Source organism: Sprattus sprattus, assembly GCF_963457725.1.
Source record: "Sprattus sprattus genome assembly, chromosome: 6".
Lineage (NCBI taxonomy): Eukaryota > Metazoa > Chordata > Actinopteri > Clupeiformes > Clupeidae > Sprattus > Sprattus sprattus.
In genome coordinates, this window is record NC_137925.1 from 19,871,052 (window position 1) to 19,885,936 (window position 14,885).

Below are 14,885 nucleotides of genomic sequence, written 5' to 3' on the forward strand. Positions count from 1 at the left end.
GTTGCATTGTAATGTAATGTAATGTAATGTGTGTGCCTGCTGTTGCGGCCTGTGTCCTGCAGGTGGTGACGTTCCTCCACACCATGCTGCTCTGTGAGAAGCTGAACTTCAGCACGGCGCTGGTGGTGTGTCCGCTCAACACCGTCCTCAACTGGAAGAATGAGTTTGAGAAGTGGCAGAACGGCCTCAAGGACGAGGAGAGCCTAGAGGTACACACGTTGACATTGTACCGTGGATGGATATTTCATGACTTTTTTCGTTTGACATGAGATTTAAAATTAAAATTGAATTTATCTTGGGTATTTACATTTAATGAATTCTCCTTAAAAATATTCACGGTTGTACTCCAAAACAGGGGAAACTCTTACATTCTAAATAACCGTGTGTGTGTGTGTGTGTGTGTGTGTGTGTGTGTGTGTGTGTGCGTGTGTGCGTGCGCGCGTCCTTTGTGCCCAGGTGATTGAGCTGGCCACAGTGAAGCGCCCTCAGGAGCGGGCATACACCCTGCAGCGCTGGCATGAGGATGGCGGCGTGCTGATTATTGGCTACGAGATGTACCGCAACCTCACGATGGGCCGCAGTCTCAAGAGCAAAAAGCTCAAGGAGACCTTCCAGAAGACCCTGGTGGAGCCAGGTAGGACCAGGTTTACCCAGAAATCCAAGTATTTAAATAAGATAAGAGATAATGGCATCCACCACAGCATAAAGCCTTAGATTACTTGTCTTTCTTTTTTGCCAGTTTCCCTCATGGAAGATCATAGAGTATTTAGGCTATATGTAGACAATGCTTATATCAGAGTGTACATCAATCCACACAGGCTACTTATTGAGAGCTTTTTGTTGTTAAGTTGGTGAAATATTCCGATTGTGGCCTATGAGAGGTCGGTTTGTCCAGACTTAGTGTGTGTGTTTCGAGGGAGGTTCTGTTTTTCACCCTCAACCTTGCTGTGCTGGGTCCCCAGGCCCTGATTTTGTGATCTGTGACGAGGGCCACATCCTGAAGAACGAGGCGTCGGCCATCTCCAAAGCCATGAACAAGATCAGGACCCGCCGGAGAGTGGTGCTCACAGGAACACCACTGCAGAACAACCTCATTGAGTGTAAGTGTGTGTGTCTGTGTGTGTGTGTGTGTGTGTGTCAAACGTTGTAATTCCTCTTTAAAGTAAATGGTTGCTTTGCGGTGTGTGTGTGTTTACATAGTTCATCTCTGTTTATGTTTATATCCCCATATCTGCGTCTGTGTCTGACTCCACACCTGGCTCAAAAGCTCTCTGCGTCCTCTTCCTCCAGACCACTGCATGGTGAACTTCATCAAAGAGAACCTGTTGGGTTCCGTCAAAGAGTTCAGGAACCGTTTCATCAACCCCATGCAGAATGGCCAGTGTGCGGACTCCACCGCCGTAGACGTGCGACTCATGAAGAAGAGGGCGCACATCCTCTATGAGATGCTGGCAGGATGTGTTCAGGTACTTTATCTCCCACTTACTCACCCACCCACTCACTCACTCGCCCACCCACTCGCCCACTCGCTCGCCCACTAACTCACCCACTAACTCACCCACTAACTCACCCACTAACTCACCCACTAACTCACCCACTCACACCGATCTGTTTCTGTCTTAACTTTCTAAGTATGTATATTTAAATGAATGACATTAAAATCATAAGTACTCTGATGTTATGATCAACAACAACACATCTCCATGCTTAGTTTGTTTGTTCTGTACACACAGAGACGAGATTATACAGCGTTGACCAAGTTCCTGCCCCCGAAGCACGAATATGTATTGGCGGTGCGCATGACGACTATCCAGGCCAAGCTCTACCGTCACTACCTGGAGAACTTCACAAGTACGTCTGAATCTAGAAACTAGACTTGAACTGGATTGTTCCACCATGACAGGACATGTTGTCTTTCTCTCACCATTATTTGGACTCTGCAAACAAAACAAAAGAAAACAACAGCACAGTTAAAACAGCAGTAGGAAGCATTAAACCAGAGACACACACTAACATGGCCTGAATAGATGGAATGGTTTTCAAGTAAGTTCTACTGCTACACTTAGAACTCTTCACAAGTCTGTCCTACCAGCCCCACCAGCTTCTTCACAGCCTGCTATGGAAAAGGTCTGGTATTTAGCCGACAATTGTATTCAAAAGCACTTTCAGATAGCACTGGAAAGCTCTGGAAAGAACCTGCTCCTAATCCCTGCTGTGCGCGAGCCCTGATCCGTGCGCGAGCCCGATCGGTGCCGTTGTCTGCAGGTTCTTTTGGGTCAGGCTCGGTCACTGAGTTCATACAATTAGCAACAGAGTCGGGGGGAAAATAGAGGAAAATTTAAATAAATTAAATGAGAGACTGAAGCAAGTGATAGAAGATCTCCCTCCTGGGAAGTGTGTGTGTGTGTGTGTGTGTGTGTGTGTGTGTGTGTGTGGTGAGCCTGGCAGACACTGGTGTCAGAGGTGGCTTGTTAAAGGTGAGATTGTGAGAAGTGTCCTGTTCCCCTTGGAAGCCCTTTGGTCTAGTGTCACTTGTGCAGTCCAGTTCCCCTCACCCCTCTCCCATTCACCACTTGTCCTAATCCAGGGAGGGTTAGATAGTCTTTTTCTCTCTCTTTTTTTCTGTTTCTTTCTTGCCTTCTTTAATTCGTGTTCTCTTCTCTGTCTTCCTTTATAGCTTGTGCAGGGTTGCGTTAGTTCTCTCCTCCCCTATGGCAGATCATGGCAGAAATCCTATATTGGCAGTTTTGAGATCATGGCTTAAGAGATGTAGATTATTTTCATTCTCCCTCACCCTGTGTGTGTGTGTGTGTGTGTGTGTGTGTGTGTGTGTGTGTGTGTGTGTGTGTGTGTGTGTGTGTGTGTCTCCTATTCATTGTTTTTCTCTGCAGCATAGGATTGAATTAAGTGGTTTAGTCATGTTATGGCTTAGACTGAAGTTAGACTGAGGCACCACTGTGCAGCTGTGTGTGTGTGTGTGTGTGTGTGTGTGTGTCTGAGGTGGTGTGGCAGCTGGCATACAGCCGTGGGCTATCTGTGCAGATTCCCACGTCCCCTCTGTAATGAAGAGCTCTGGGAGAATTTTCCAGCCAGGGGCTCATTAGCTGCACACACACACACACACGCACACGCACACACACACACACTCACACACCCACCCGCATACGCATACCGAGCTCCCCTCACTGATGCAAAGCTGTTGTGGCTGCTGGTATGGACCCCCAGGTTGTTGTCTGCACTGTCGGGACCATTGGCCCAAAACAGCCAGACTTTACTGTTCTCGGCAGACAGACACACACACACACACACACACACACACACACACACAGACCAACCACAGTATAACCCCCCATGTAGATGAAATCTGCGTCTTCCTCTGAAAGCTGTCTTGGGGGATGTGCACAAAGCAAGCATGACCCTGAGGAGACCAGTTTAAGCCAAGTATTTTATTTGATGCTGTTTGTGTGTGTGTGTGTGTGTGTGTTTCCACTTACCCCATTCTCTAGAAAGATCCACTGTGCTAGGCTGTCATGTGAGTGTGTTGGACTGTGTGCTTGTTGGACATACCAGCTGGTGTTTTAAGTTTGCCATTGAAGTGTAGCCGCCTTGTGGATCGCACACAGATTTCTGAACAGGTGTGTGTGTATGCGTGTCTGTGTGCTCAGGTGCGTATGGCGCGTGTGTGTGTATCTCCTGCTATCTAACCTGTGTCCAGGTCAGGTGTTGGTGTGTGTGTGTGTGTGTGTGTGTGTGTGTGTGTGCACGCACTAAGAATCTGGCTGCCTGGAACACAGTCATGTTTTTCCCTGCACACATATGCTTGACAGGCAGGTGTGTTTGTGTTTGCCCACTCTCTAACCCTTGTCAAAATGCAGATGTGAAAGTTTGTGTACCATCCTATTTAAAATGAGCAAGTTTGTGAGGTGTGTGTGTGTTTTGATTTTGAACCCGACCTAACCTCTGCGTGTGTGTGTGCGTGTTCAGGTGTTGGGAGTGCGGGGAGTGCAATGGAGGGGAGCAAAGGCCGGGCCGGAACCAAACTCTTCCAGGACTTCCAGATGCTGAGCAGGATTTGGACTCATCCGTGGTGTCTGCAGCTGGACTACATCAGCAAAGAAAACAAGGTAGAGGGCCCACGCTTACAATCCCATCATCTCTACCTGTCTGTCTGTCTGTCTGTCTGTCTGTCTGTCTGTCTGTCTGTCTGTCTGTCTGTCTGTCTGTCTGTCTCTGTCTGCTTCAATCAAGGTAGAGGGCCCATGCTCAAATTCTCATCATCGTTACCTTGTTTTATGCAGACCGACAGACAGAGAGAGCACATGCTTGCTCTCGCTTCATATCCATGTGTCTGTCAGTCTGTCTGCATGTCTTTTCCTAATGTGAAATCTGGTCTCTTTTGCTGTGTGGTTGCCAGGGTTACTTCGACGAGGACAGCATGGAGGAGTTCATTGCCTCGGACACGGAGGAGTCTTCTATGAGCTTCACCTCTGAGGACGATGCGCCCAAGAAGTAAGAGAACACACACACCCACACACACCCACACACACACACACACACTTTACTTTGCATATGATTGTGAAACTCTTCCATCATGTATGTGATGATGTTGGAGTGGGTGGCAACTGTGCGTGTGTGTGCACACAAATGAATCATCTCAACCCTCTCTGCCCGTCTCTCTCCCCCCAGGAAGAAGGCTCGCGGGAAGGGGAAGAAGAAACAGAGCTCGGGGGGTTCGGACAGTGACGACTTGGAGGTCATCAAGGAGTGGAACACCAGCTCACGCGGTGGCAACCCGGAGAGCCGCAACCGGGCCGAACCCGTCGAGGAGGGTAAGGGCACCATCACTGCATTTAACATTTCAGACTGGGCCCAAACGCCAGCCAGTTTAAAGATGTTCAGTCCAAATCCACAGCCAGCTGTCTGTATTTTCTCAGAATTAGTGAGTTTAAAAAAACAAACTGATGAGAACTGTCAACACGTGTCAAGGGCCTATCAGGGGTGTCAAACTCAAATACACAGTGGGCCGAAATAAAAGAAATGGATCAAAGTCGAGGGCCGGACAGTGGGGCAAGCACTCGCAGGCCTAAATTGATGTATGCTACCAACGCGGGGACAGTGCATTGTGCGACTTGCAGTATTTGTTGTGCGTTCGACATACCAGCGGCTGGAGCAGACGAGCTCTGATAGATAGATTAATAGGAGATAGATGGATACTTTATTAATCCTGAGGGAAAATAAGGGGAGCCAATTGAAATTTCAATGTTGCTCATTCAAATGAATGGAACTTTTTGCAACATTTTGAGGAGCTGGCGGGCCAGGTTAAATGGCTTGTCGGGCCTGATCAGGCCCGTGGGCCTTGAGTTTGAAACATGTGGGCTAAATGGTCATGTTGGTGTTGGTGAGAATGAGTGGCAGCAGCTCCATCCATCCATCTGTGCTTGTGTTGGCCAGTGTGTGTTTCTGAGTAACAGTAATGTTCATGTCTGCTCCACAAATGCGGAGGGAGTCATTTTTTTGTGCCACATTTGGTTTCCCTTTCTGACCTTCCCGAGACTTTTGGTTTTCCTCATCTGATTTAACCTGGCTTGACCTTTGACCCTTCGGTTTGCTTCATCTCATTTAACCTGGTTTGACCTTTTGACCTTTGATCCACAGCAAGGGTCCCCTCCAATACCTTCTCTCCGGACTGGCACAAGGACTTTGTGACTGAGGCGGATGCAGAGATCTTGGCACATTCCGGAAAGATTTCGCTTCTCTTTGAGATCCTACGCATGGCCGAAGAGATGGAGGAAAAAGTGTGAGTCTCTCTCACACATGACAAATGAAGGTCATACCTGTGTGCCTTTGTTTGTTTGTTTGTTTGTTTGTTTGTTTGTTTGTTTTGTTTGTTTAAAAAAAAATTGAGAGAAGAATGGAAGGTTGCAGAGGGGCCCTGCAGGGTTAAGAAAGGCAATCTCCCTTCTTTTCCCTTTCCCTTATTCTCCCTTTGTAAAAAGTAATTTTGTGATCTATTGCATTGTTATATTGTATGTATGCAAGTGCTACATATTTGAACACCCCTCCATGTTGTGATTTGCAGTCTGGTGTTCAGTCAGTCCCTCATCTCTCTGGACCTGATAGAAGACTTCCTGGAGCTCTCCTGTCGAGCCAAAGATGAGGGGAAGGAGTCTCCATACAAAGGTAGTCCACCCCAGTCCATCACCTTCTTAAACAGCCTGCTGTGTGTTTGGGGCTTTTTGTTTCTTAGACAAAATATTAAAGGACTGCTCACACACACACACACACGCAGGCCAGTGGCACTAGCACGTGCCTGCAGGTGCCCACCTTCAGTGCCCTCTCAACTGTGCCACACCATGCCAGCTTCCTGACCCATGGGCACCCATGCCAGCCTCCTGCCCCTAGCCCACGCCCCATGGTCACCCAATGTAATGGAACATGCACTGCAGCAGCACCTCTGCACTCCAGTGAACTCTCTCACCACCAGTGAACTCTCTCTCAGACTCTCTTAGAAGAGACGCGGTGCCCAGCTCAGTTCAGTTTTGTGTTCATGGCATCTTTACAGAAGGGTGAGATGTCAGGGTCGGCTTCTTCTTCTAGATCTTTCGAAGATGCTTTGTAGTCGCTTTGGACAAACCCCCTAAGACATTAACTATTCTGTGAGTGTTTGTCGTTTGTTTTTATTTTGTGGCTCTGATAGCTGTGCTGAGCTTGAGGGTGATGAGGGCTCGTCAGACATCATTGCAGAGATTAACTTGTCATGCACTCCTCTGTGTGGTGTGTGAGTGGTGTGTGTGTGTCCCCAGGTTTGTTTTGTTTTGTTTATTTTATTTCTTTTTATTTAATTTTTTATGAGACAGACCACAAGCAGCAACTTACACTGCAGGATCTCAAACTATTTCAGTCTTGCACACATTTGAGACTAAGACAAACAAACTCCCAAACACACACACACACACACACACACACACACACACACACACACAGCCTCTAGCATAAGGTCATGTTCCTAATTAAAGCACCACAGCTGTTTTTGCTTTCATTTTGAAAATGATTAGACCTTGAGTTTTTTTTTTTTATTCCACGAAAAAATGTTTGCTTAAGGGTTTGCAATTTGTAATGAAAAGATCACAGTGAAGTAATTGGAACCATACTGAAATGTTAGTTATGAACATGAGGAGGGGGCAGACACAATATTAAAGAGCAGGCGGCCGCTCTCAACACAGCCACCTATCTGTGTGTGTGAAAGAGGGAGAGAGAGTGTGTGTGTGGAAGAGGGAGAGAGCGAGTGTGTGTGTGTGTGTGTGTGTGGAAGAGGGAGGGAGAGAGCGAATGTGTGTGTGTGTGTGTGTGGAAGAGGGAGGGAGAGAGCGAGCGAGTGTGTGTGTGGAAGAGTGCGAGAGCGAGTGTGTGTGGAAGAGGGAGAGAGAATGTGTGTGTTGAAGAAAGAAAGAGAGAGTTTGTGTGTGGAGGGAAGGGGAGCGTGAGCTTGCATGCGTGAGGAGAGTGTGTTGTGAGTTGGCCAGAGATATGTGTTGGGTGATTTGTGCATGTGTGTGTGAGGTCATGAAAGATGTACGTTCTTGTTTGCGTGTGTGTGTGTTTCTGTGCCTGCTTGTATTAGTCACCTTTGTGTGTGTGTGTGTGTGTGTGTGTGTGTGTCTGTCTTCGCTTGCTTGTCTAATATATATGTGTGTGTGTGTGTGTGTGTGTGTGTGTGTGTGTGGCCAACCCCCTTCCTTCAGAATAAGCACACACTGCTGAGAACCTGTCAGCCAGTTCATTTGGCACTAATAAACCGGAGTTTCCTGCAATGTTTTGCTAATGCATAGTTATATAAGCCTAATCTGAACCAATGTGCTTTGGCAAGCCATAAAGACTGGCAGCGGAGGCCCAACAGTTAACAACTATTTGCAACATGAATGTTAACGGTTGTTTTTGCCGTTACATTCCAGCTTTGTGCCCAGGGCTGCTCTGATCTCTGATTCCATTCAGCCAGTGTTAAGGCGCCTTCTTTGGAAAGGCTGCATGAAAGTCTGATTTTTACGAGGGTGTGATGTTCAGAGACTAAGGAGGACGGCATGATCAAGAGTGAGAAACTCAAAGAGAAAACACCAATTGGGTTGCTAACGGTTGATAACGGTTGCTATGTTTTTGTTTTCTTGTTTGTTTGTTTGATTGTTTGATTGTTGGGCTGAAGGAGAGGGGAAGTGGTTCCGGAACATTGATTACTATCGCCTGGATGGATCCACCGGCGCCATGACCCGGAAGAAATGGGCAGAGGACTTTAACGATACCAGCAATATTAGGTAAACAACTCCTCCCATGCACACACACACACACACACACACACACACACACACACACACATTCTCTATTACATACACCAGTTAAAATGCAGCATTTTCAAGAAGCACCAACTGATGTAAAGATCCAGATGCTGCAGGGTCAGAATTTGAATCCATTAATATCAATACTATAACGCTCTTCTCACCCCCCTCCCCTCCTCGTCATCCTCTCTAGGGGTCGCCTCTTCCTCATCTCGACCAGAGCAGGCTCTCTGGGCATCAACCTGGTGGCGGCCAACCGGGTCATCATCTTCGACGCGTCCTGGAACCCGTCCTATGACATCCAGAGCATCTTCCGCGTCTACCGCTTCGGGCAAATCAGGCCTGTGTTTGTCTACAGGTTTTTGGCTCAGGTAAGACCTCTCATGCCCCCCAAACCACCACCTCCTCCTCCTCCTCAACCCCATTCCCCAACCCCACCCCACCCTGATCTAATCACCCCTTTTTTGGAGGAAAAGAGAGCTGCCCCCCCCCCCCCCCCCCCCCCCCCCCCCTTTCTTGCGGAGCCCAGTTGCAGGGGTTGCCTGCCCCCTATGTAATAGAGCTTCCCTGGGACAAGGCGTCTTTTGTGGCGTCTGAAAGGGGCCGTGGCGGAGGTGGAGGTGTCCTCCATTAGCGTTTGTCATGCTAAGGAGACATGGCGGGGCAAAAGGGCAGGAGGGGAGCGGTGGGGTGGTGGTTTGGGGGAGAGGAGAGGCTTTTTGGGCCGCACGCCTGGCTGACTCTGAATAGATGCGCGGGTAACCGGAGCGAGAGGTGCTGTCTGAGGCCGTCTGTTTCTGTCTCTCCATCTCTCACTCGCCCCCTTGCTCTCATTCCTCTTCTTTCCCTCCGTCTGTCTGTTTTTCTTGTGAGTCTCTCTCTCTCGCCCTCTCTTTCTCTTTCTCTCTCCCTCTTTCTCTCTCTTTCCCTCTCTCTCTGCCTCTCTCCCCCTCTCTCTCTACCTCTCTCCCCCTCTCTCTCTCTCTCTCTCGCCCTCTCCCTTTCTTTCCCCCTCTACCTCTTTCTTTCTCTCTCTCTTTCTCCCTCTCTCCCTCTCTCTCTCTCTCACTCTCTCTCCTACAGCCTGGCCTAATGCACCCAGTAGAGGTGAGATGGTAGAGCAGGTTGGCCTGCACACACAGTAGGTCACCTCCGTTAGTGAGTGTGAGCCCTGGGTCTGCCTGAGAAACCTTAAATCCTGACTATCTACAGTCTCAAAACCCACATTCAAATTGTTTTAATTAGTTTGTTTGTTAATTCATTTCAATCAAGTCTGTTCAGTTTAGGAAGTACTTAACCTTTCCCAAATCTTGACCCCGCACACTTTATCCCCCAGGGAACCATGGAAGAGAAGATCTACGACCGTCAGGTGGCCAAGCAGTCTCTGTCATTCCGTGTGGTGGACCAGCAGCAGATCGAACGCCACTTCACCATGAACGAGCTGACCGAGCTGTACACCTTCGAGCCGGAGCTGCTGGATGACCCCACCAGCAAGAAGGGGAAACGCTCCACGCCAGTGCTGCCAAAGGTGTGTGTGTGTGTGTGTGTGTGTGTGTATGTATATGAGAAAGTAAGAGTTTGTGTGTTCATGAAGCAAGTTGTGTGTGTGTTCTGTGAACGTGTGGGTGTGTGTACGGGCACAGTATCCCCCCCCCCCAGCCCTATCCCCACCTGCAGTCTCTCCCACACAGGTCATCAACATGCATAGGGCCAATAGTTTTCCGCGAAAACGGAAAACGGACGGAATACGCGGAATGGACCATCTGAAACGGAATGGACCACTGAAAACGGAATTGCAACTTTTCAAACGGAAACATAATTTTGTGCATCAAAATCGCCCAAAACCCCCTGTATCTTACCCTGTAAGACTGAATGTCTTTCAAATAAACACAACAACGATCGCAACAATGAACAAACATTAATTAAAGAACAAAAGCGGTCAGAAAATGTCACGTCTGCACTGAACTCTGCGCCGGCCACGCCCCCCTTTTCAAGGGTAGTCACGTTCATTTGCTCATCTTCCCAATCGCATTAAAAACTAAAAATGTTAAGTCTTCTGTTGTGTTGATGGCTGGCAAACAACAATCTAAGAAGGGCACGTATTATTCACTGAGTTACCAAGCAGTCTAATTTATGGGGACTAATTAGAACTGCACTGAATTACATTACCATGACTTATTGCTACACAATAACAATTACACAACTAATATTACTAGATACATATCATAGTGGACATTACACTAGGCAACATGGATGTCATTCATATCTCATCCAGTCGAAATCTTAACAGGATTGAACCCATCTTTATTACAGCGTATCAACATAAGAACAGAACATAGCTAAATCTCCGCTTAGCATCATGCTAATCACTACTAATAGCACGAGCAGGTAGCCCAAAATTTGGTATTTATTAATACACGATCTATTACAGAAGCAACTTCATGAAAACCCTTACTTTCATTAAGTATGCACATAATGCCTCACATACAGGTCGAACAATGATGATTTAAGCATTGGAAATGTATAAGGCACAGTATGGTCAACTACTTAGCGACAAACTGAACTCGACAGTATCTTAACTGTGGGTGCTGCACGCACGCAAACAGCGTTGCTAGGCAACATCACTATCAACAAAGTTTTTCATACAGTTAACGTGCAGAAAGGCATTATACGGCTGTTTTAATTTTTTTGACGCGGAATCGCGGAATTACCAAAAACGTGACACGGAATTTGCTTTTTTTTGACGCGGAAAACTATTGGCCCTACATGCAACATGCTTGTTCAAACCTCCAGAGAATGCTGAGCATATGTCAGTACGGTCCTATGAAATGCCCTGCCTTTGTAATGAGCACTGCACCCATCAGCATTCTTATGGGTTCGGGATGAAGACGTTCTATTAAAACCCCTCTCTGTGTGCATTCAAAGCAAAACATGTGGAGATCTGCGCTTGATTCATGTAATGCTGTAAACAGCTAATCCAAACCACGATACAGCTGCTTTGCGCTCACAAAGTGCAGAGTGAAGCCCAGAGCACCGCCGCCAACCTGGCCTGCCGGTTAAGAGGAGTTTCGGGTCAAGATGTTCCATTAAACGTTTCTATTGGGGAATAAACAAGAAGGGGCCGCCACAGGTGACGGCGCAGGTGGCTAACCTTCCGGCATTTTTCTCTGATTGCGGAGTCTCTCCATCAGTGTGTTTTAATAACGCTTCATCCCACCCACACCTGTCTGATAGCGGCGGACGCCAGGCCAGAACCGGGCCGTATGGGGCCCTGAACCTCGGCTCTCCTCTCGGCCTTGGCCGCGGTCCCTGAGCACAATCCCACAGTGCACTCGTTTATTTGTATTTATTTATTTATTTTTTAAACCATTCCGCACAAACACAAGCAGGCACTCACTCACAACCGACACACTAAACATTTAAGCACCGCGTTCGATCGAGTATACAAACACTCACGCACACATTTACGCAGGCATTTATCTGACCACTGTTTTACAGTCATAGCTCTGAGCTGACTCCATCTAAAACACAGCGAAGCTTCATTGGGCTTTCATCTCGGCAGCCAGCTCTGTGCCGCAACTGGCCTTAGTCTTTATTGACTCCGGTGGTTGTTTGGTTGTTTGAGCTTTTATTGACTCTGTTTTTGAATTCGACTGTTGTTTGGTGGGCGGGGGGGCGACCTTTTGCAGTCCACATGGCTTTCCCCTACGGTCATCGCTAACCTCTGCTTTGTTTACGCTCTCCTAACATCCTCTGGTTCTGGTGGGGAGAGGCCAGCAATGTGTTCCCGCTTTACTCACGGCGATAAACTGGGTTGTTTACCTGATGGAACCCCACGACCCCGTGCAGGTGCGCCTGTGACAGCCTGAAAAACACACACACACACACACACACACCCCCTGCTGTGTTTTATGGGCAGCCGACGCTCCCTCTGATGGCGTGTCCAGCTGATCACAGCTGGGCTCGTGGGCGGCGCTTGTGCTGGGGTAATTTACCTGCCTCTCGTTTAAACAACCTCGCTCACACACAACCCATCTGCTGTGTGTGCGCATGAGAGATAGTGTATGTATTTGTGTTTATGTGTTTGAGTGTGAGTGAGAACCAACATATACTCTGTTCCCTCTACTCTCCTCTCCACTTGACTCTCTTCCCTTTCCCGCTCCTGGTTCCTAATCACTACTGCAGGGAGTGTTTAGCCCAAGTCGTAAAAGTGGCTTATTCTTGCTCAAAGGCATTGACTCCGACACAGTGTTTAGATGTTAACAGAGTCGAGTGCTTGAAGTTATTGAAGTTATGTGCTTAATATCTGTGTGAGAGAGGGAGAGGGAGAGACATTAGTCCACTTTCTTATGCTTCCAATGCTTGCGCCCAAAAAAAAAATGTATTGGCTGAACACACGTCCAGGCCTTCATTCATTGGTTTTAAGTCAAGGATCCAAATCCAACTACATTGGCTACGTCACACCTCAACGATTCCAGTGAAGTCACATGTTGGATGACCAAAGAGGTCGATTATTGATCTTAAATATTTAATATGTTCGTGAAAGAACTGTAGCTGAGGTCTTTTATCTAACAGCCTTGAGTATATGAGCAATAGTTCAAAGCACTTGGGTAATACCCCATGGTCCAAAAAATTGCCATCAGTGATGGTTAAAATGAGCTAGTGCCTCTGTCTACTGGTTTAGGGTGAGTGTTCGTTGACACGTTTCCTTGTATTTGGTAGCATTCCCGGTTTGTTATGAGAGAGAGGGAGAGAGAATGAACAGTGTCCTCTCAGCTAGGTTGTCAAGAGCAGACTCTAAGCCCCGTTGGCAGCCATTTTGAATTCTCCACCGGTCATCACCGCTGGAGCCTGCCAAGGACAGGTGAATCATGGTCGGCTTCACCTAGTGAGTTTGTTTGTGTGTGTGTGTGTGTGTGTGTGTGAGGGCAGTTCTGGTGTGAGGGCTTCTTGGATAAGAGTGAAGGGAGGGGGGGGGGTAGCCATGCGTTTTCCCAGCATGCTGACTGGAATCTGTTTGGCTGTCTTTTTTCCCCACATAGCACCGGCGATGAGTCAGTCATCCTTCAGAGCTCTTAGTCATATCTCCACCTCGTGGCAGCATGGCCCCCTCGGCTCCAAGTTTACAGCACGGAACATAGTTTCAGGCTGTCTGCACCTCTACACCTCATACAAGGTGCAACTGGCCACCGTTGCTAGCCTTTCGGTGGAGATGTGGGCGGCGTAGCCTTGCGCATTAGCAGCAGGGAGATCGGAACGGACAGCATTAGCTCGTTCCAAGTCGGCTTCTATGTCAGATCAATCAATCAATCAATCAGTTTGTTTATTTGATCAAGAGGGACTGTGTACATTCATGAACATTTAGTTGTAAATGCACCCAATTATAGCCAAAAGGCTAGTTTCCATTGGCAGTCCCCCTGCCAGATTGAAAAAGGCTATACAACCTAAAAAAAGGCATTATAGGCACGTATATATCAAACATAAATCAAAATAAGACAATAAATCAAAAAATGGTGAATGAACCCACATGACTGCCTGATCTCTAGGCTTCTGTCTAGGATGGATGTTCTAAAGTTGATCTCTATGCTTCTGTCTAGGATGGATGTTTTAAAGTTGATCTCTATGCTTCTGTGGAGGATGGATGTTTTAAAGTTGATCTCTAGGCTTCTGTGGAGGATGGATGTTTTAAAGTTGATCTCTATGCATCTGTGGAGGATGGATGTTTTAAAGTTGATCTCAGGTCAGTTGCTGCCTCGAGAGATGTGAGCACTATAACAGGGCAGGAAACAAACAGCAGAGCTCTGCTCAGTGAGGTGGATCTGGTGCGTCTTGGTGCTGCAGCTGTGTGACCCACAATAGCAAGATCAGCGAAAGGGTTGGGCTTTAAGGTTGGTTCCATGGGATGTGCTTCTGATTGGGTATCATTTTGGTAGAAGAAAAACGCAGACATTCTGGCTTGTGCAGTCCAGTCAATATCCCCCCAAACAAACACAAAAGTTCAGTTTCTCTTGTGCATACACACATGTACGCATGCGCGCGCACACACACGCACACTCACACACACTTGGCAGATAAGGGCATGCATCTCACTGTGGTCCTGTCCTCATCTGTTGAAACTGATTCACTGCTGCTTCCTCTCCTTCTCGACTTACAAGGTCTGTGAAGGTCATCTTCTTGTCTTGTTCTTTTTCTCCTTCCTCTCTTCCTCCTCCTCTCTTCCTCTTTCCCTCCCCTCCATCCCCACCCACTTGATGAGAGGTCATTATTTCTGACCCTCTGATGGATGCCCTGCGTCCTCTGAAGCACCAGGGAGGCACGAGAAAAAAGAAAGAAAGAAAGGGGGAGGGAGGGAGAGAAAGAAAAAGAAAAAGGGACAGACAGGAAGAGGATGAAGAGAAGGGGCTTTAATTGGAAGCAACGCGAAGTGCCTGTGCCCTAATGACAAAGAAGAGTTGCTCTGGGCCAGACACACACACACACACAACACACACACACACACACACACACACCGCCACTCGACCCTTCCGGCCCTCCCAACCCCTCGCCAGTCTCCTTGAG

General features: G+C 47.7%; 1 protein-coding gene across 1 annotated transcript in view; it reads left to right on the forward strand.

Moving 5' to 3' along the window:
- The window catches only part of atrx (ATRX chromatin remodeler), a 46,882-nt gene that overhangs the window by 14,112 nt on the left and 17,885 nt on the right, over positions 1-14,885 (forward strand). The window contains exons 18-30 of the mRNA XM_080840889.1: positions 63-209; positions 457-634; positions 963-1,100; positions 1,291-1,466; positions 1,734-1,851; positions 3,985-4,124; positions 4,415-4,509; positions 4,687-4,829; positions 5,656-5,797; positions 6,080-6,180; positions 8,198-8,306; positions 8,521-8,698; positions 9,664-9,855. Of these exons, the coding sequence (XP_080697015.1) occupies positions 63-209; positions 457-634; positions 963-1,100; positions 1,291-1,466; positions 1,734-1,851; positions 3,985-4,124; positions 4,415-4,509; positions 4,687-4,829; positions 5,656-5,797; positions 6,080-6,180; positions 8,198-8,306; positions 8,521-8,698; positions 9,664-9,855 (1,857 nt within the window). The remainder of the gene's footprint in view (positions 1-62; positions 210-456; positions 635-962; positions 1,101-1,290; positions 1,467-1,733; positions 1,852-3,984; positions 4,125-4,414; positions 4,510-4,686; positions 4,830-5,655; positions 5,798-6,079; positions 6,181-8,197; positions 8,307-8,520; positions 8,699-9,663; positions 9,856-14,885) is intronic.